The sequence below is a fragment of the Dipodomys merriami genome, unplaced genomic scaffold (genome assembly GCF_024711535.1).
Source record: "Dipodomys merriami isolate MVZ:Mamm:240054 unplaced genomic scaffold, mDipMer1.0.p SCAF_37, whole genome shotgun sequence".
NCBI classification, from domain to species: domain Eukaryota; kingdom Metazoa; phylum Chordata; class Mammalia; order Rodentia; family Heteromyidae; genus Dipodomys; species Dipodomys merriami.
In genome coordinates this window covers 2,085,786-2,099,903 of record NW_027205270.1, presented here as the reverse complement: position 1 = coordinate 2,099,903, position 14,118 = coordinate 2,085,786, and the positions used below count along the sequence as shown (strand labels likewise).

At 43.5% G+C, this 14,118-nt stretch overlaps 1 protein-coding gene across 4 annotated transcripts in view; it reads left to right on the top strand.

Annotated features, from left to right (window-relative positions):
• Sfxn5 (sideroflexin 5) overlaps nucleotides 1-14,118 on the top strand; it is a 130,201-nt gene that overhangs the window by 37,288 nt on the left and 78,795 nt on the right. For all 4 annotated transcript variants that reach the window (XM_069988962.1, XM_069988964.1, XM_069988965.1 and 1 more), the window contains exons 4-6: nucleotides 5,351-5,377; nucleotides 5,913-5,967; nucleotides 9,888-9,913. In XM_069988962.1, the coding sequence (XP_069845063.1) occupies nucleotides 5,351-5,377; nucleotides 5,913-5,967; nucleotides 9,888-9,913 (108 nt within the window). The remainder of the gene's footprint in view (nucleotides 1-5,350; nucleotides 5,378-5,912; nucleotides 5,968-9,887; nucleotides 9,914-14,118) is intronic.

Here is a 14,118-nt window from a genome sequence, read left to right as displayed (position 1 = left end):
CTAGCCCCTTTGGCTCTGGCTGAGCTGCTAGTCTCTGAGATGAGTTATTCACTCACAGACATGCTGGGAGAATAAGACAAGTGAAGAAGTCATTTTGGAAGATGAGCATATCTTTTTAAAAATATGCTTAGTTGAATTGGTTCCCCTCTATATTAGGCAACCATACGAGTGAGCTCTGTGAGCTCAAACATTTTATATAGGCATACCTCATTTAACCCTCTGTAGCAGTCAGATTAAGTCAGGATCTGTAACAAACAAGCCCCAGATTTCAGGGACATACATAATAAGACCTGTTCCTCAGTCATGTCTGGGGTCTGGTCATGTGCTGTCATTCAAGAACCAGCTTCCTTTCACTTCAAGGCTCTACCATATTCTAGGGGCTTCCTGCCATCTACTGGCTTCTCAATGGAAGGCTTTGAGACCAGGCAAAGTGGTGATCTGTCATTAACCCCACCCATAGTCTGCCTGCCAGCACCCCAAGTCCAAGGAGCTCATAGGCTGCAGAAGTCTGGGAAGTATGTATATAGTTGTGCGCTGTTAGGGAAAGCAAACTGCTGAGACCCCAAGCTACAAACACCCAAGGGGAATGTATGTCTTAGTCTCTTAAGGTACCATAGTGTTTCTAACAGTTTCTTCAGTTCCTGTTTCTATTTTTGTTTGTTTGTTTGTTTGTTTTTGAGATAGGGTCTTATAGGATATCTCAGGCTGGCCCCGAGCTTGTAATCTCCTGCCTTGGACTCCCAAATACTAAGACTACAGGTATGTACCACCATTCCTAGCTATCCAGGATTCTTTTGTATTTAGGTTCCCCAAATATCAACTTATTTATAGGCTGAGATATTACATCATTTTCAGGGCCCAAAGGCAAAGGGAAAAATGCAGGACCCTACTCTGAAGAGTAGAAAAGCTTTTTCCTGTCTTCTGTGGGAACTCTCCTCTTTTCCTTCCCACCTCCATACCATCCTCCTCCTTCTACTCTCTCTTATCCATGTATATGTGCCTGGCAAGGTGATTCTTGTTTTTTGGGACAAGGGGTTGAGCTCAGGACTCATGCTTGCAAACAAGTGCTCTCCCAAGGAGTCATGCTCTTGATTCTTTTGCGTTTCATTTAATTTAGTTTTGTTTTTCAGACAGGGTCTCTCATACTTCTTTCCCAGGCTGCCTTTGAACCACCATCCTCCTATTTTCACCTCCTAAGTAGCTGGGATTACAGGCATAAAATAAATGCTTGGTACCAGGTGTTTTTTTTTAATTGCTATCTACTATCATAATACACTTGACCATGGAGACAATTATAGGTTAAGTGCAGACCCTTACAGGTACCCAGAGTTCTGCCTGCCCCTCAATGTATGGAACTTCCTTGTCCTGCCCCATTTTTGCTGCACTGAGCCCTCTGCTGAGAATAAAAGGTAGCACTGGTCATTAGGGAGGTGCTGAGAAGTGGATGGCCAGTGAAGTGGCAGGAGGTAATGGGACACAGGACTATGTGTGACCTGAGGCTGCAGACCTCCAGCATATACTCTGCTGTCCACCAGTCTTCACTCACACAAGTTCAAAGTCAAGAGAGCAATCACATGGGATATAGCTCAGTGACAGAGCGCTTGTCTAGCATGTGTGAGGCCCAGGGTTTCAGTCCCAGCACCACAAAACAAACAGTGGCAGCAATCAGAATACCAGATCTTCAGAACAGGGTGAGGGCCCAGCCTTGTTGCTGTCTGGGAACCTTTCTGTTTCCCCAGAGAAGAGGTCTGCATCCTCCTCTCTGCTACATCTTGGGGAGTCCCATGAGAACTATGTGTAGGACTCATCCCCTGTGCCTGTGAGCCTCAGTGGGCTGCTTTTATTCCTCCTCTGTAGAAGTTCCATCTCCTGAGCAGGGTTGTTAAGTCTCCCTGCTCTCTGGTCCCACCGTCCCTAGTCCTTCCCATTGAGTCCCATCTGCAGGTACAGGAGTACATTACTACCCTGTGTGGCACTGTCAACTGTTCCTTCATCAGCTGTCTACCCTCTAAAACTTTCACAGTCGATGCTGGTGACTCATGCCTGTAATCCTGCCTACTTAGGAGGCTGAGATTGAGGACTAAAGTTCAATACCAGCCTGGGAAGGAAAGTCTATGAGACTCTTCTCTTCAGTTAACCACCAAAAAGCCAGAAGTAGAGCTGTAGCTCAAGTGGTAGAGCACTAGCCTTGAGCACAAAAGCTCAGAGATGGTGGCCAGAGCCTGAGTTCAGGCCTGGGCACACACAAAAAATTGTGCCATCTTTCACCTGCTTCCATGTCCTTTCCTCCTCAACGCAAGTTTCAGCTGGTGTGCTTCTTTGCCGTGCTTTGACTGAGGGTTTGGAGGAAAGGGAGAGAAAACCGTGCTCCAGCATGGTTGACAAAGTCAGCTGAGTCTTAGGTATACATTTATGTTAGAAAATGCTATTCCTGCTGGGAAGGTGGCTCAGTGGTAGAGTGCTAGCCTTGAGCTGAAGGGCTGAGGGACAGCGCTTAGGCCCAGAGTTCAGGCCCCATGACTGACCAAAAAAAAAAAAAAAAAAAAAAGACACAGAAGATGCTATTCCTTCACCAAACACTTATCACATACCTACTGTGTGCCAAGTATTACGGGAGAGGGTACTGAAGTTCCTGCCTTCCTGGGGTGGGACTGAATCCAGAAGCGAGAGGATCTAGGTATGGAAGGCCGTGATGGAACAGAGGGTGGGGGTCTGGAGGCTGTGCTGGGACTGGGGTGACATGGGATAGAGCCTGGCTGGGCTTCAGGGAGACCTTTCCTGTGCAGAGGAAAGGACTGGTCTTTCCCCACTCTCCCTCTTTGCTGTAATGGTCTCACCTTTGTGCTCATAATGCTTCTGCACTTCATTTTTCTATTCTTGTCCCTCTTGCCCTATTCTTATTCCTCTTGTTCTTCTTCTTCTTGGTGATTACTAGAGTTTGAACCCAAGGCTTCATATTATCTATGTAGATGCTACCATTTTAGCCATTAGCCCCTTTTTGTATAAGTTAGTTTCAAGATAAGATTTTGATACCAAGGCTAGCCTGGACTGCAGTCTTCCTATTTGTGTTTCTCTTTATCACTGGATGACAACTGTATGTCACTACCCAGCCATTGTGTTTGGGATGCCAGGTGTGCACCACTGATCCCAGCCATGGGTTGAGATGGTCTCTCTTAAACTTTAAACTAGTTCTGGCCTTGAACCATGACCCTCTCATCTCTACCTGCCAAGTAGCAAGGGTTATATTTGAACCCTTGTACCTGGCTTCGTTCTCTATTATTATTGTTGTTGTTGTTTTTGCATCTACTGCTTCTATTATTGCCATTAATTTAATACTGCTTCTTATCTTCCTGGTTCTGGAGTAGCAGAAAATTAAGTTTGTTTGAAATATAGCTTAAAAAAGCATTAATTGGACTGTGAGTTAAGGTTTGAGAAATTCAGCTGTGAGCAAAATGTATCAACTGTATCAATTTTATAACTTCTATTTTTACTACCCAGTCATCTTCTTAACTGCTACAGCTTAATTTATATTCCAGATGACCAAGGTTGCCATATAAATGAAGCATAACAATGATACTGCTATAAAACTTGCAGCATCAGCTGCTGACAGCCTCTTCCTTCCAACCCTATACTGGTCTTGCCCCATTAAAAATGCAGTGGTCTTTTTTTGATTTGCTCACAAGGTTGATTTTTATTTATCATGTTTTCCTTTATTCAAAAAAGCCTATGTTGCCAGGTGCTGGTGCTGCATACCTGCAATCCTAGCTACTCAGAAGGCTGAGATCTGAGGATCAGAGTTTGAAGCTAGCCTAGGCAGAAAAGTCAAGATTCCATCTTCAAAATAACCAGAAAAAAAGCTAGGCTGGAGGTGTGGCTCAAATGGCAGAGCACGTATATCACAAGAGCACAGCTTTGAATTCAAATTCCAGTACCACAAAAAAAAACCCACACAAAACAAAACAAGATCTATCTCATTTTAGGAATATTAAAATGTGAGAACACAGGCCTCCATCACTTGAGGCATGTCTCTAGCCTGGCCTGCTTGGTCTGGTTTTGAACCTTGGTCCTCTAGGTCTTAGCCTCTTGAGTAGCTAAGATGACAGGAATGAGTTGCTTGTGCCAGACTACTTTGGTTATTTTATTCAATTCTTTATTTATTTGGTGCTGTACTGGGGCTTGAACTTAGGCCCTGCATACTTGCTTGGCTTTTTCTACTTATAGCTGGCACTCTACCATATGAACATCACCTCTTCTTATTGCTTAGTTGGAGATAAGATTCTTAGGGACTTGTCTATCTAGACTGGTTTCAAACTGTAGTTCTCAGACCTCAGTCTCCTGAGTTGCTAGGATAATAAGCATGACTCTCCAGTGCTCAGATACAATGCTTATTTGGATTTCAATTTTCAATTGGATTTCAATTTTCCTGATGTAGCATGGGTGACAGGCAACCACCACCACACTCAGCACCACCACTCTTAGCTTTTTCTGTTGAGATGAGGGTCTGGCAAACTTTTTGCTGGGCTAGATCTTGATCCTCTCAGCCCCCATATTCTGAGTAGCTAGGATTACTGGCATGATATCCAGTGGGATAGACCTTGTAATTGATGGGAGGTTTGGCATTAGGTCCAAGTTTTCTTTCTTATATAGCACACAGTAATATGTCTTAAAATCATGATGTTTTAAATTCAGTGAAATGTAATATTTTGAAATTGTTATATAGCCTCCCTCCTGCTTTTCCTCCCAACCCAGCTCTGCTGGAGTGATAACCTCATCACCTGTTTGAAAGCAACCTTTTCTCCCCACAACTCCTAGAATAGTAGCAATGAGAATAATAATATCAATAAAAGTAAGCCCTTACAAAGCACATACTATATGCTGTCACTGCTCTGAGCTCTGTGCAGAGGTAGCATGGATGCTACTTCTAGTTCTCAGATAAGGAGACTGTGGTACAGAGGTAGCAGTGGCAAAAATCAGGAATCCAGATAGTCAGTCTGTGAGAAGACTTATGCCAGAGACAACTAAAGGGTCTTCATTTTAATTAGGAGATCTTACCTGGCTCTACCTTAGACTCAAGTGGGAGCTTTAAGAAAACATGGAAAGAAATCTCCAAGCCACTCTAGCATGCAGACCAAGTACAGAGCCCCAAGTCATGTGCTGTTTGGGGTCTAGTACCACTTACCCCCTGATGTCACATCTTCTGTGTGGCTACCAAATTTGGGGGGGGGGGGAGTTCAAGGACAGCATGAGCCTCTTAAGTTTTTATGTTGGTTTCCTAGGTTAGAAACCATGGCTCTGAGAACTTCAACTAATTGATGCTCTCCATTTTTATTTCTTGCTTTCTCTCTCGTAGCTCTGGAGTGCACAGAAAATCAAGCAGGTAATTCCATTCTGGATTCCTTTTCTTTCTTTTTCCATAGTTCTCTCCTGGGTCATTTGGATCTAGTAGAAGCCTGTCCGCAGCTTTAGGGGCCCAGCTTCTTCTTTCCCAATTGCCCCTGGCTACCTCACTCCCTCCTTCCACTCCAGCACCAGAGGGCCTGAGCTTAGCCTGGAGCTTAGACCAGGCTGGCTGTCGCCCTCAATCTTTGTGTAGGAAAGGATTGGGCTGCACTGAGTCCTGATGAGATGTCCAGAGAGTGGTTGTAGTCCTGACCCTAGGGGCCTTTGACCCCCTGCATGCAACTTTGAGGATAAGATACTATATACAACCTGTATTTGAGTTTTCTCTTGTCCTGAATTATTTATAGAAAGGTCTGACCAGCCCAAAGGCACCATACCAACACTGGGGAAGCTGTCCTTTCCCTGTTTCCTGTCCTAACACCTCTCCTTGTCCCCTCCTCTTCCCTTTTCTCCTTTTCTCCTCCCCCCCCCCCCCCCCCCACCACTTGTGCTCTGTTCTGGCCTCTTGCCAGGCTATTCTACATCCGGACACCAATGAGAAGATCTTCATGCCTTTTAGAATGTCAGGTAAGATCCTTGGGACACCCCTCCCCTGCCCACACACTTTTCTTTTTTTGGTACTAGTACTGGGGCTTGAACTCAAGTCCTCCTGCTCTTGCTTGGCTTTCTTTTTTTAATATTTATTTGATGCTCTGCCACTTGAGCCATGCCTCCAGTCTGGATCTTTGCTAGTTAATTGGAGATGGGTCCTTAGACTTTTCTGCCAGGGCTGGCTTTGAACTATGCTCCTTCATGTCTCAGCCTCCTGTGTAGCTAGCATCATAGGGGTGAGCCACTGGCACTCTGCTCCTCAGACTCTTCTGTCCAGTCTATGGTGTTGACTCACAGCTCCAGGAATGTACACACACACACACACACACACACACACACACACACACACACACACACACACACACACACACACACACACACACACACACACACACACACACAGCATTCCGAGGAGGAACAGTTTGTCACACATGGGCCACGCTCACACCTGCATGTTCACCTTGGTTCAACTATGCAAGACACTGGCTAGGCTCAAGATCCCTAAAGCATTCATTCATTTGCCTTTTCTGTGGTTGGGGTGGAGTCCATGGGGTGGCCTCCATGGCCAATCTGGTCCTTGGCATCTACATGCCCCTTTCTTCTGAGACATGTACAATGTGTACTGTCCTTCCAAGGCCTGCTCCTTGCTCCCTTGCGACGGACCAGCTCGGCCGGAGCACTGGGACCGACGGGACAGGGATCTCGGGATAGGTGGGCAAAGGAGTCGGCGAAGTGACAAACAGACACAGACTCAAAAGAGTTGCATCTGAGTGTATCTTTATTGAGGAGAATTAACATTTTTATACAGTGTGTGATTGTGACATAGATTCTTTGTTTATTTAAGCACGTAATCAATTTTTTAAAAGGCAAAGCATTGATGAATTACATGAAAATTAATGACTATCCCACCAACTGTTTAAGCTAAGTGGTGCGAAACAAGTCTAGCATATTGTTTAATAGAATACGTCATCTATTCAGCCTTTTTTATGTTTAATAATTAACAAACCTAAGACAGGGCTGTACTTACATTATACTCTTTTTAATTTTATCCAACTAATTTCATCTTTATAAGCTCCTGTATAAGGAAATGGTTCTTGGTTGGTACAGGAAATATGTTACTAACTTTATATTTTGTGTAAAAACACCATCTATTCCCTATAATGTAAGTTGGACTAAACTTAATCATAACTGTTGGGAGAATCTTTCTTTTTCTTTTATAATCAGAGGTCCCTTCTTTTTAGAACTCTCTAAACTACTGGGATAACTCTTTCTAACTTAGTTTAGTTTATTGATTTTGTCTATTAGACATATCTAGAAATTTTAAGTCTTTATATTTACTATTCATGAGCTGTAAAACCGCTTGTGAAGTTGTAGGAGTTTCTGGAGGCAACGTCACATCAGATGATAGATTGATTGGGGGATTGCCCACATTTAATCTTTGGCCTTAGTCTTTATTACTTTAGAGAAGCCATCTCTATTGGACTGGAAAAATACAACATGCTCTGTTCACGGATCAATGGAAAAATAGCCAAAATGAGAATAAAGGCAACGAATGTACAGCCAAGAAGAATATAGTAAGAATAAAGGTAGAGGCTATAAAGGTGCAGCCAAGTGTATGGGAAGCCTTGAACCAACATCCCCTTCCTGGGGGCATGCTTCCTTGAAGCTCTTTGTCCAACACAATCTCTCACGCAGACTCCGCAGAAGGTGGGGTGGCACCCACTGGTCACAGAAAGATGTCCACTCAGCTGGAAATACCAGGAACCACTGGAAGTGAAGAAACTTAAGTGTTTGACCTTGTTTCTCTGGCCAGAGACTATTCATTGAACTTGCAGTCCCTTATTCTGTTGTCGAGGTCAAATCAGAAGCCATCTGTCCACCACAGGCAGCTTTATGGAAGTGCTCCGCCCACCTGCGCTGGCTTCTCTTTGCTGAACCCAGCTAAGGACTCCTTACAGACACATCTTCATGGCTGCTTTGCCTGCTGTGATCTCTGCTCCTTTCCAAATGCTTGCTTCGGCAGCTTCCTCTCCATTGTGCCTCTCGGACTGGGTTCCCATAGTGGTTGGATACTGAGCTGCTTGTTAGAGGAGGAAACAAGAGTTGTTGTATACAATGGCAGGCCTGAGTTGGCCTGGAGGCAGGACAGACGCTCTCCCAGGTGGGACTTGTCAGGGCACAGGGCAGGCATCCTGCCACTGGGCCCTGGGTCACTGTGGTGAGCAGCAGTCACACTGGAACTTCTCTTTCTCAGAGAACAACGGGTTAATTCTGACCAGATTGTCTTTTTTAGGGAATCCAGTTCTCCACCAACTCCTGGGGGATGCCTGGGGCTTGAGTCTATGCCAGGCTCCACTCCTGTCCAAAACCTTTCATTACAAATGTTTCAACCAAGTGTACGTGGCGTGGCACTCCCTTTTCTAGACTGTCAGTCTACAGATTAGCAATCCATCTTCTAATCCTGCTGTTAACTCTTGTTTGGGATGGATGGGCTCAGTTTACCTACAACTTAAGGAAAAGGTGAGATTCCTATCCTGTAGAGACCAGGTCCAGAGGCGGCTACAAGATCCCTGTCCCCCCCCCCCAGAACTAGAGGAACAGTTCTGTAAATCTAGGCCTTGGACTTAAGCTGTCTAGGGTGACAAGGTTGTTCTGCTCTTGGTTCTGAGAATTCCAGGCCCTGACCAGAGTCACACTGTAGAGGATCATACTCCGTGCAAGTGCAATGGGACATCTCATCCTGAGTTTATGACGGTGGCCTCCTGGAAGGCTGCTGCCTTCTGCCTTGGGAAGGCTTACACAGCTAAAGAAAGGAGGCTCCATCAGATGAGCTAGTCAGGGTCCCCGCCCCCCAGAAAGCCTGACTTCTTGGAGTAGTTAGGTTAAACAGTCAGGGGATGGAAAGTCACATACTACCCTGCAAACTGGGGTTATTTGTGCTGGGTAGCCTCCGATTCCAAGGTGGCCAAGCCTCTGAGCATCCTGGGGCTGTGGCTGTCATTGATCTAAGTTCTGGTCTGCTAGGACCATTCTGGTCCTAGCAGAATGGTCCTAGCAGACTCTCACTTCAGCCTAGCTTCCTTTGTAATTCTGAACCTTCCTGAGTCATACATTCTCTGAGGCCATAACCAAACTTGGAATCACTCCCCAGAGGGAGACAATAGGAGAGTGCTGGCTCCTGCATGCACAATTGTGCATGCTCGGGACATGACCTGTGGCTTTAGATGCAACTCAGATGAGCATGCTCTCAGCTGCTGGAGTCAGTGACTGCCACAAGTCAGATGCTGGGGACAGCAGTGGGGAAGCCTTGCCTGAGGGCCACAGCAGTGAGGAAAGAGGGCCCGGGCCCAGCTGTGCTTCACCTTGGCTGTCTGTTGCTCTATTGAGGCTATCCAGTGAGGACTTGAAAGACTGGCACTTAGGTGTGCATCTCAGGTAGGTAAGGAATTCTGCTCTAAAGAGGTGGTCATGATGTCAGAGAAGCAAAGAAAGATAGGTTAAAGACAGAAGGATGACACTCCAGGTGGCCAGGAAGATGACTGTGGTGAACGGGCCAAGAAGCATTATGCCCCTCAGTGGTCACAGGACCACTGGTAGTCATGAGTAGCAGGCAGCCCTGTCCGCAGGGACCCATCTGGGAGGGGAGGGAAAGCTGCCTGGCTGAAGAGGGACAGAGAGTAGGAGGCTGAGGATGCTGGGAAACCCTCTGTGGTGGGGGGGTGTGGGGAAGGCAGAGCTAGGAAAAGATCTGAGGGGCTGGAGGTAGGTACCTCCTGTTGAACTATCCTGAGCCCTTACCAGGGCCAAGGACCAGACCAAGCCCAGAGACTCCTGGATATCTCAGCTGAGAGTCATATGGATCATAAGACCTGATTCTTTTCTCTCCCCATTCACAGGTTACATTCCTTTTGGGACACCAATTGTAAGTATTACCTCCAAAAAAAAATGTGGGGCTTTTATTCTCAGACTTCTTTGGGGGGGTGGGGTGGGAGGTATTGGGGGCTTGAACTCAGCTTGCTAGGCTGGTGTGATATTTCTGAACCAGGCTTCTAGCCATCTAAAACAAAACTTTGAATGCGTAACTTGACATCATTGTCTATAGATATTTGACTAAGACAATGACTCAGTCTGACTTCCTGGAAGGAATGGTTGAGGAAAATGTATGGATTTCTCTTGCCTTTCCTTGTGGCACCTAGCGTCAGGCTCCTTTAGATAAAGGTCTACTGATTTTCAGCAAGCCAAGTTGCTGAATTAGGAAGTGCCTTTTGTCCCTACATGATTGTCAGGAAAAACAGGGAAGGTTTCCAAAGGAACTACAGAAAGGAATACAAGGGCGTCTTCTGAAAATTGAAGTTTAAAATGAATTCAGAACGGATTTTGGGTGTTCTTTTTTGTTCAGTTTTGGAATCAGGTTTAGCCCTTGTTCGTTATTTTCTTTCCTGTGTTGAGTGCTCCACTTTATGAATATGGATAAATCTCAAAAACAGTGTTCAATGAAAAAAATAGTCACAGAGTAGTAATACTCTCTGATGTCATTTATATCATGTTTAAAAATGTGCAAAGTGATAGTATATATAGTATATGGGTATGTTTTCAATGTATCTGTAAAAGCATTTATGGGAGCAAAAAGCAACAGATTCATGGTACTGTTCATCCTGGGAAGACAGAAGGTGATGGAATCTAGCATTGTGTTTGTACCACTTCGTCTTTTAGAAAAGACAAAGTTTTCACAAAAATTTGAGGAAGTGGTAAGCCTTAACAACACATGAATGTTCATTATTTTATTCTCTAGACTTCTTTGTAGGCCAGGAATATTTTATTGTCCATATGTTTATTTTTAATTTTTAAAAATAGTTGTTACTATTAAGCACTCAAGCTACACCTCTCCACAGCACTCCCCTTGATTACATTTTTGACTCTGTGGATGTGCACACATTCACACGTGGACACACGGGCACATGCACACATGCTAAGATGGAACCCAAGGCCTTAAGTCTGGTAGGCAAGCACTCTTCCACTAAGCTCTACTTCTAGTCCTTGGTGTTTTGAAGCAGAGTCTTGCTATGTAGCTCAAGCTGGCCACAAACTCATGGTCCTCCAGCTTCTACCTCCCAAGTACTGAGATTATAGTATATACTACCAGCATTTAGCTTAAATTTTTAAAAATTGTACATATATAGGAGGTATAATGTGATAATTTTTTTTGATACATGTAGACACTGTGTAATGATCAATTCAGGGTATTTAGCATCTCCATCTCCTTAAATGATGATCATTTCTTTTTGTTAGGAACCCTTAGGCTCCTCTTCTGTTTATTTATAAACTATATGATGAATTGTTTTCTACTGTAATCACCCTACTATGCTGTGGAACAACAGAACTAAGTCTTCCTAACTTTATACATACATTTTAATTATATAAAAATATATATGGAGAGAAGTATTATTTACATCCCCATACTTACACCATTTCCCTAAAACTATCACATAGTTCTGAAATATTCTAAGGAGGATTACAGATTTCTCACTGCAATTGTGTTTAATATCTTTGCATTTCTTATAGTTGTATATTCTTTGTGATAGTTTTATTGGCTTGATGTTTTCCTCTTTAACTTCTCTTTCATTCTCTTATACACTAAAAATATCTGTCTGAGTTGTGTTTACCTCATCACTGTTCCTATTCCTGCTTTGCTTTATCTATTTACCTCATATATCACCACCTATATTTCATGTCAATCATTTAATTCCATGTCATTTTGTGAGATAAATCTCTCTCCCTCCTGCCCCCCCCCATGCTTCTCTCTCTCTCTTTCTTGTGCCAGCCCTGGGACTTGAATTCAGGGCCTGGGTGCTATCCTTGAGCTTTTTTTGCTCAAGGCTAGAGCTCTACCACTTAAGCCACAGCATTACTTCTGGCTTTTTCTGTGATTTAATTGGAGATAAGAGTCTCCCAAACTTTCCTACCTGGGCTGGCTTCCAACTGTGATCCTCAGATCTCACCCTCCTGAATAGCTAGGATTACAGGCATGAGCATCTGGTGCCTAGCTAGGTAAGTCTCTTTGGGGGACAACATTTAGGTGAGTTTTACTTTTTTACTCAGTTTGAATGATAAATGGAACCCAGATATATTTATCTGCCACTGGCTGCTGAGATCACTTATCTCAGCTATCAAGGGTTTTTTTTTTCCTGGCTTGTTTATTGAGCTTTGTTATTATCTCTATTGTCTTTTATTTATTTTTAATTCTTTTAGCTTCTAAAGTAGTTTGAAAGAGGAGTATTGTAACTAATTCTCTGTAAATACTATCCCTCCGTATTATTGTACAGTACAGAGAGGTTGCATTTTCTGTACATACTTTACAAATATCAATACACTACCCTCAGCCCTATCCACACAAGAGACTATTAGTATGTCATCTTTACATTATTATTTTTATTTTCTTTGTGAACAAGGTCTCACTATTTAGCCCTGACTGGCCCCAAATTCTCTACCCTCCAGCTGTTACCTCCTGAGTGTTGGGTTAGCAGGCACATGTCACCATGTGCAGAGGTCGTTCTAGTCTTTATTTACCATTGTACCTCAAGACACTTGCCTCGTTTGTGAGAATAATCTGGAATCTCATCAGATTTATGAAGCTTGTATTAATAACTACATTAGATGTCAGCATTATTTATTTAGGCTTTGCACATTCAATGTTTGGCTAGGGGATTTGCTTAAATCACACTCAATTTGTGACAATACACTTTCTGTGTCCTTATAAGTCTGGGAGTCTTCTTTTTCTCTTTCATACATGAACAATAGTTGGTCTGATCCTCTTTTCCTTTGTATATTAGCTTCCCCCTTCCCCTGAAATCATTTGGTTTTTTTTTTCTCTTATCTCTGGAGTTCAAAAATATCTCTAGGATTAAAAAAAATCTTCTCCGTATATTTTATAAAATTATACAAGAAATATATGAATATGTTCTTGGAGATTCAAAAATACCACCAGGAATTTTTTATAAAGAATATATTAAAAGTTATAGAAGTAATACATGAATATCTCTTAGCCCAGAATTCAAACATTACAAACAAAAGTGAAAGACCTTCTACTGACCCTCCACCCATAGGCTTTGCCTAGAAGTAAGTTCTCTTAGAAGTTTGTGAGGGATTCTAGCTTTCTATTAGAAATATCACCTTCAGGCGATGGCTTACACCTGTAATCTTAGCTACCAAGGAGGCTAAGATCTGAGGATCGTGGTTCAAGACCAGCCTGGGCAGGAAAGTCCATGAGACTCTTATTGCCAATTAACCACAAGAAAACTGGAAGTGGTACTGTGGCTCAAGTGGTAGAGCACTGGCCTTGAGCTGAAGAGCTGAGGGATAGCACCCAGGCTCTGAGTTCAAGCCCCACACAAAAAAAAAATCTATCTATCTATCTATCTATCTATCTATCTATCTATCTATCTATCTATCTATCTATCTATCTATCTATCTCACCTTCAATGGTTCTTCTAGACCCAGGCACCTGTTTCTGTAGTCCCAGCTCCTCTGGAGGCTGAGGCAGAACTATGAGTCTAGCCTGGGGAACACAACAGGATCTATCTCAGAAACAAAGCCAGTGCTGTCACTCACTAATAGAAAATGTGTTTAGTATGCATACAGCCCCAGCATCCAGACTCTAGAGCCTTTCCCAGGACTAGCCTGGACTATGATCTTCCTACCTTAACCTTCCACATTGGTGGGATCACAGGAATGATAGACTACACTTGGTTTATTGATTGAGATAGGCTCTTGCTACTGTTTTGCTCCATTTGGCTTTGAATTGCTACCCTCTTAATCTGTACTTCCCAAGTAATCCAAGTAGCTGGGATTACAGGCATGTACCACCATGGCAGGTGACACACACACACACACACACACACACACACACACACACACACACACTTTTTTTTTTTTTCAGGCTTGAACTTAAGGCCTGAATGCTGTCTTTGAGCTTCTTTAGCTCAAGTCTAGAGCTCTACACACAGCCACAGCTCCATTTCTGGCGTTTGGTAGTTTATTGGAGATAAGCACTTGGCTGCACATTTTTATTTTTAATAGTGCTGACTTTTTCCTTATAAAACAATGTTTCAGGTAGGCATTGGTGACTCA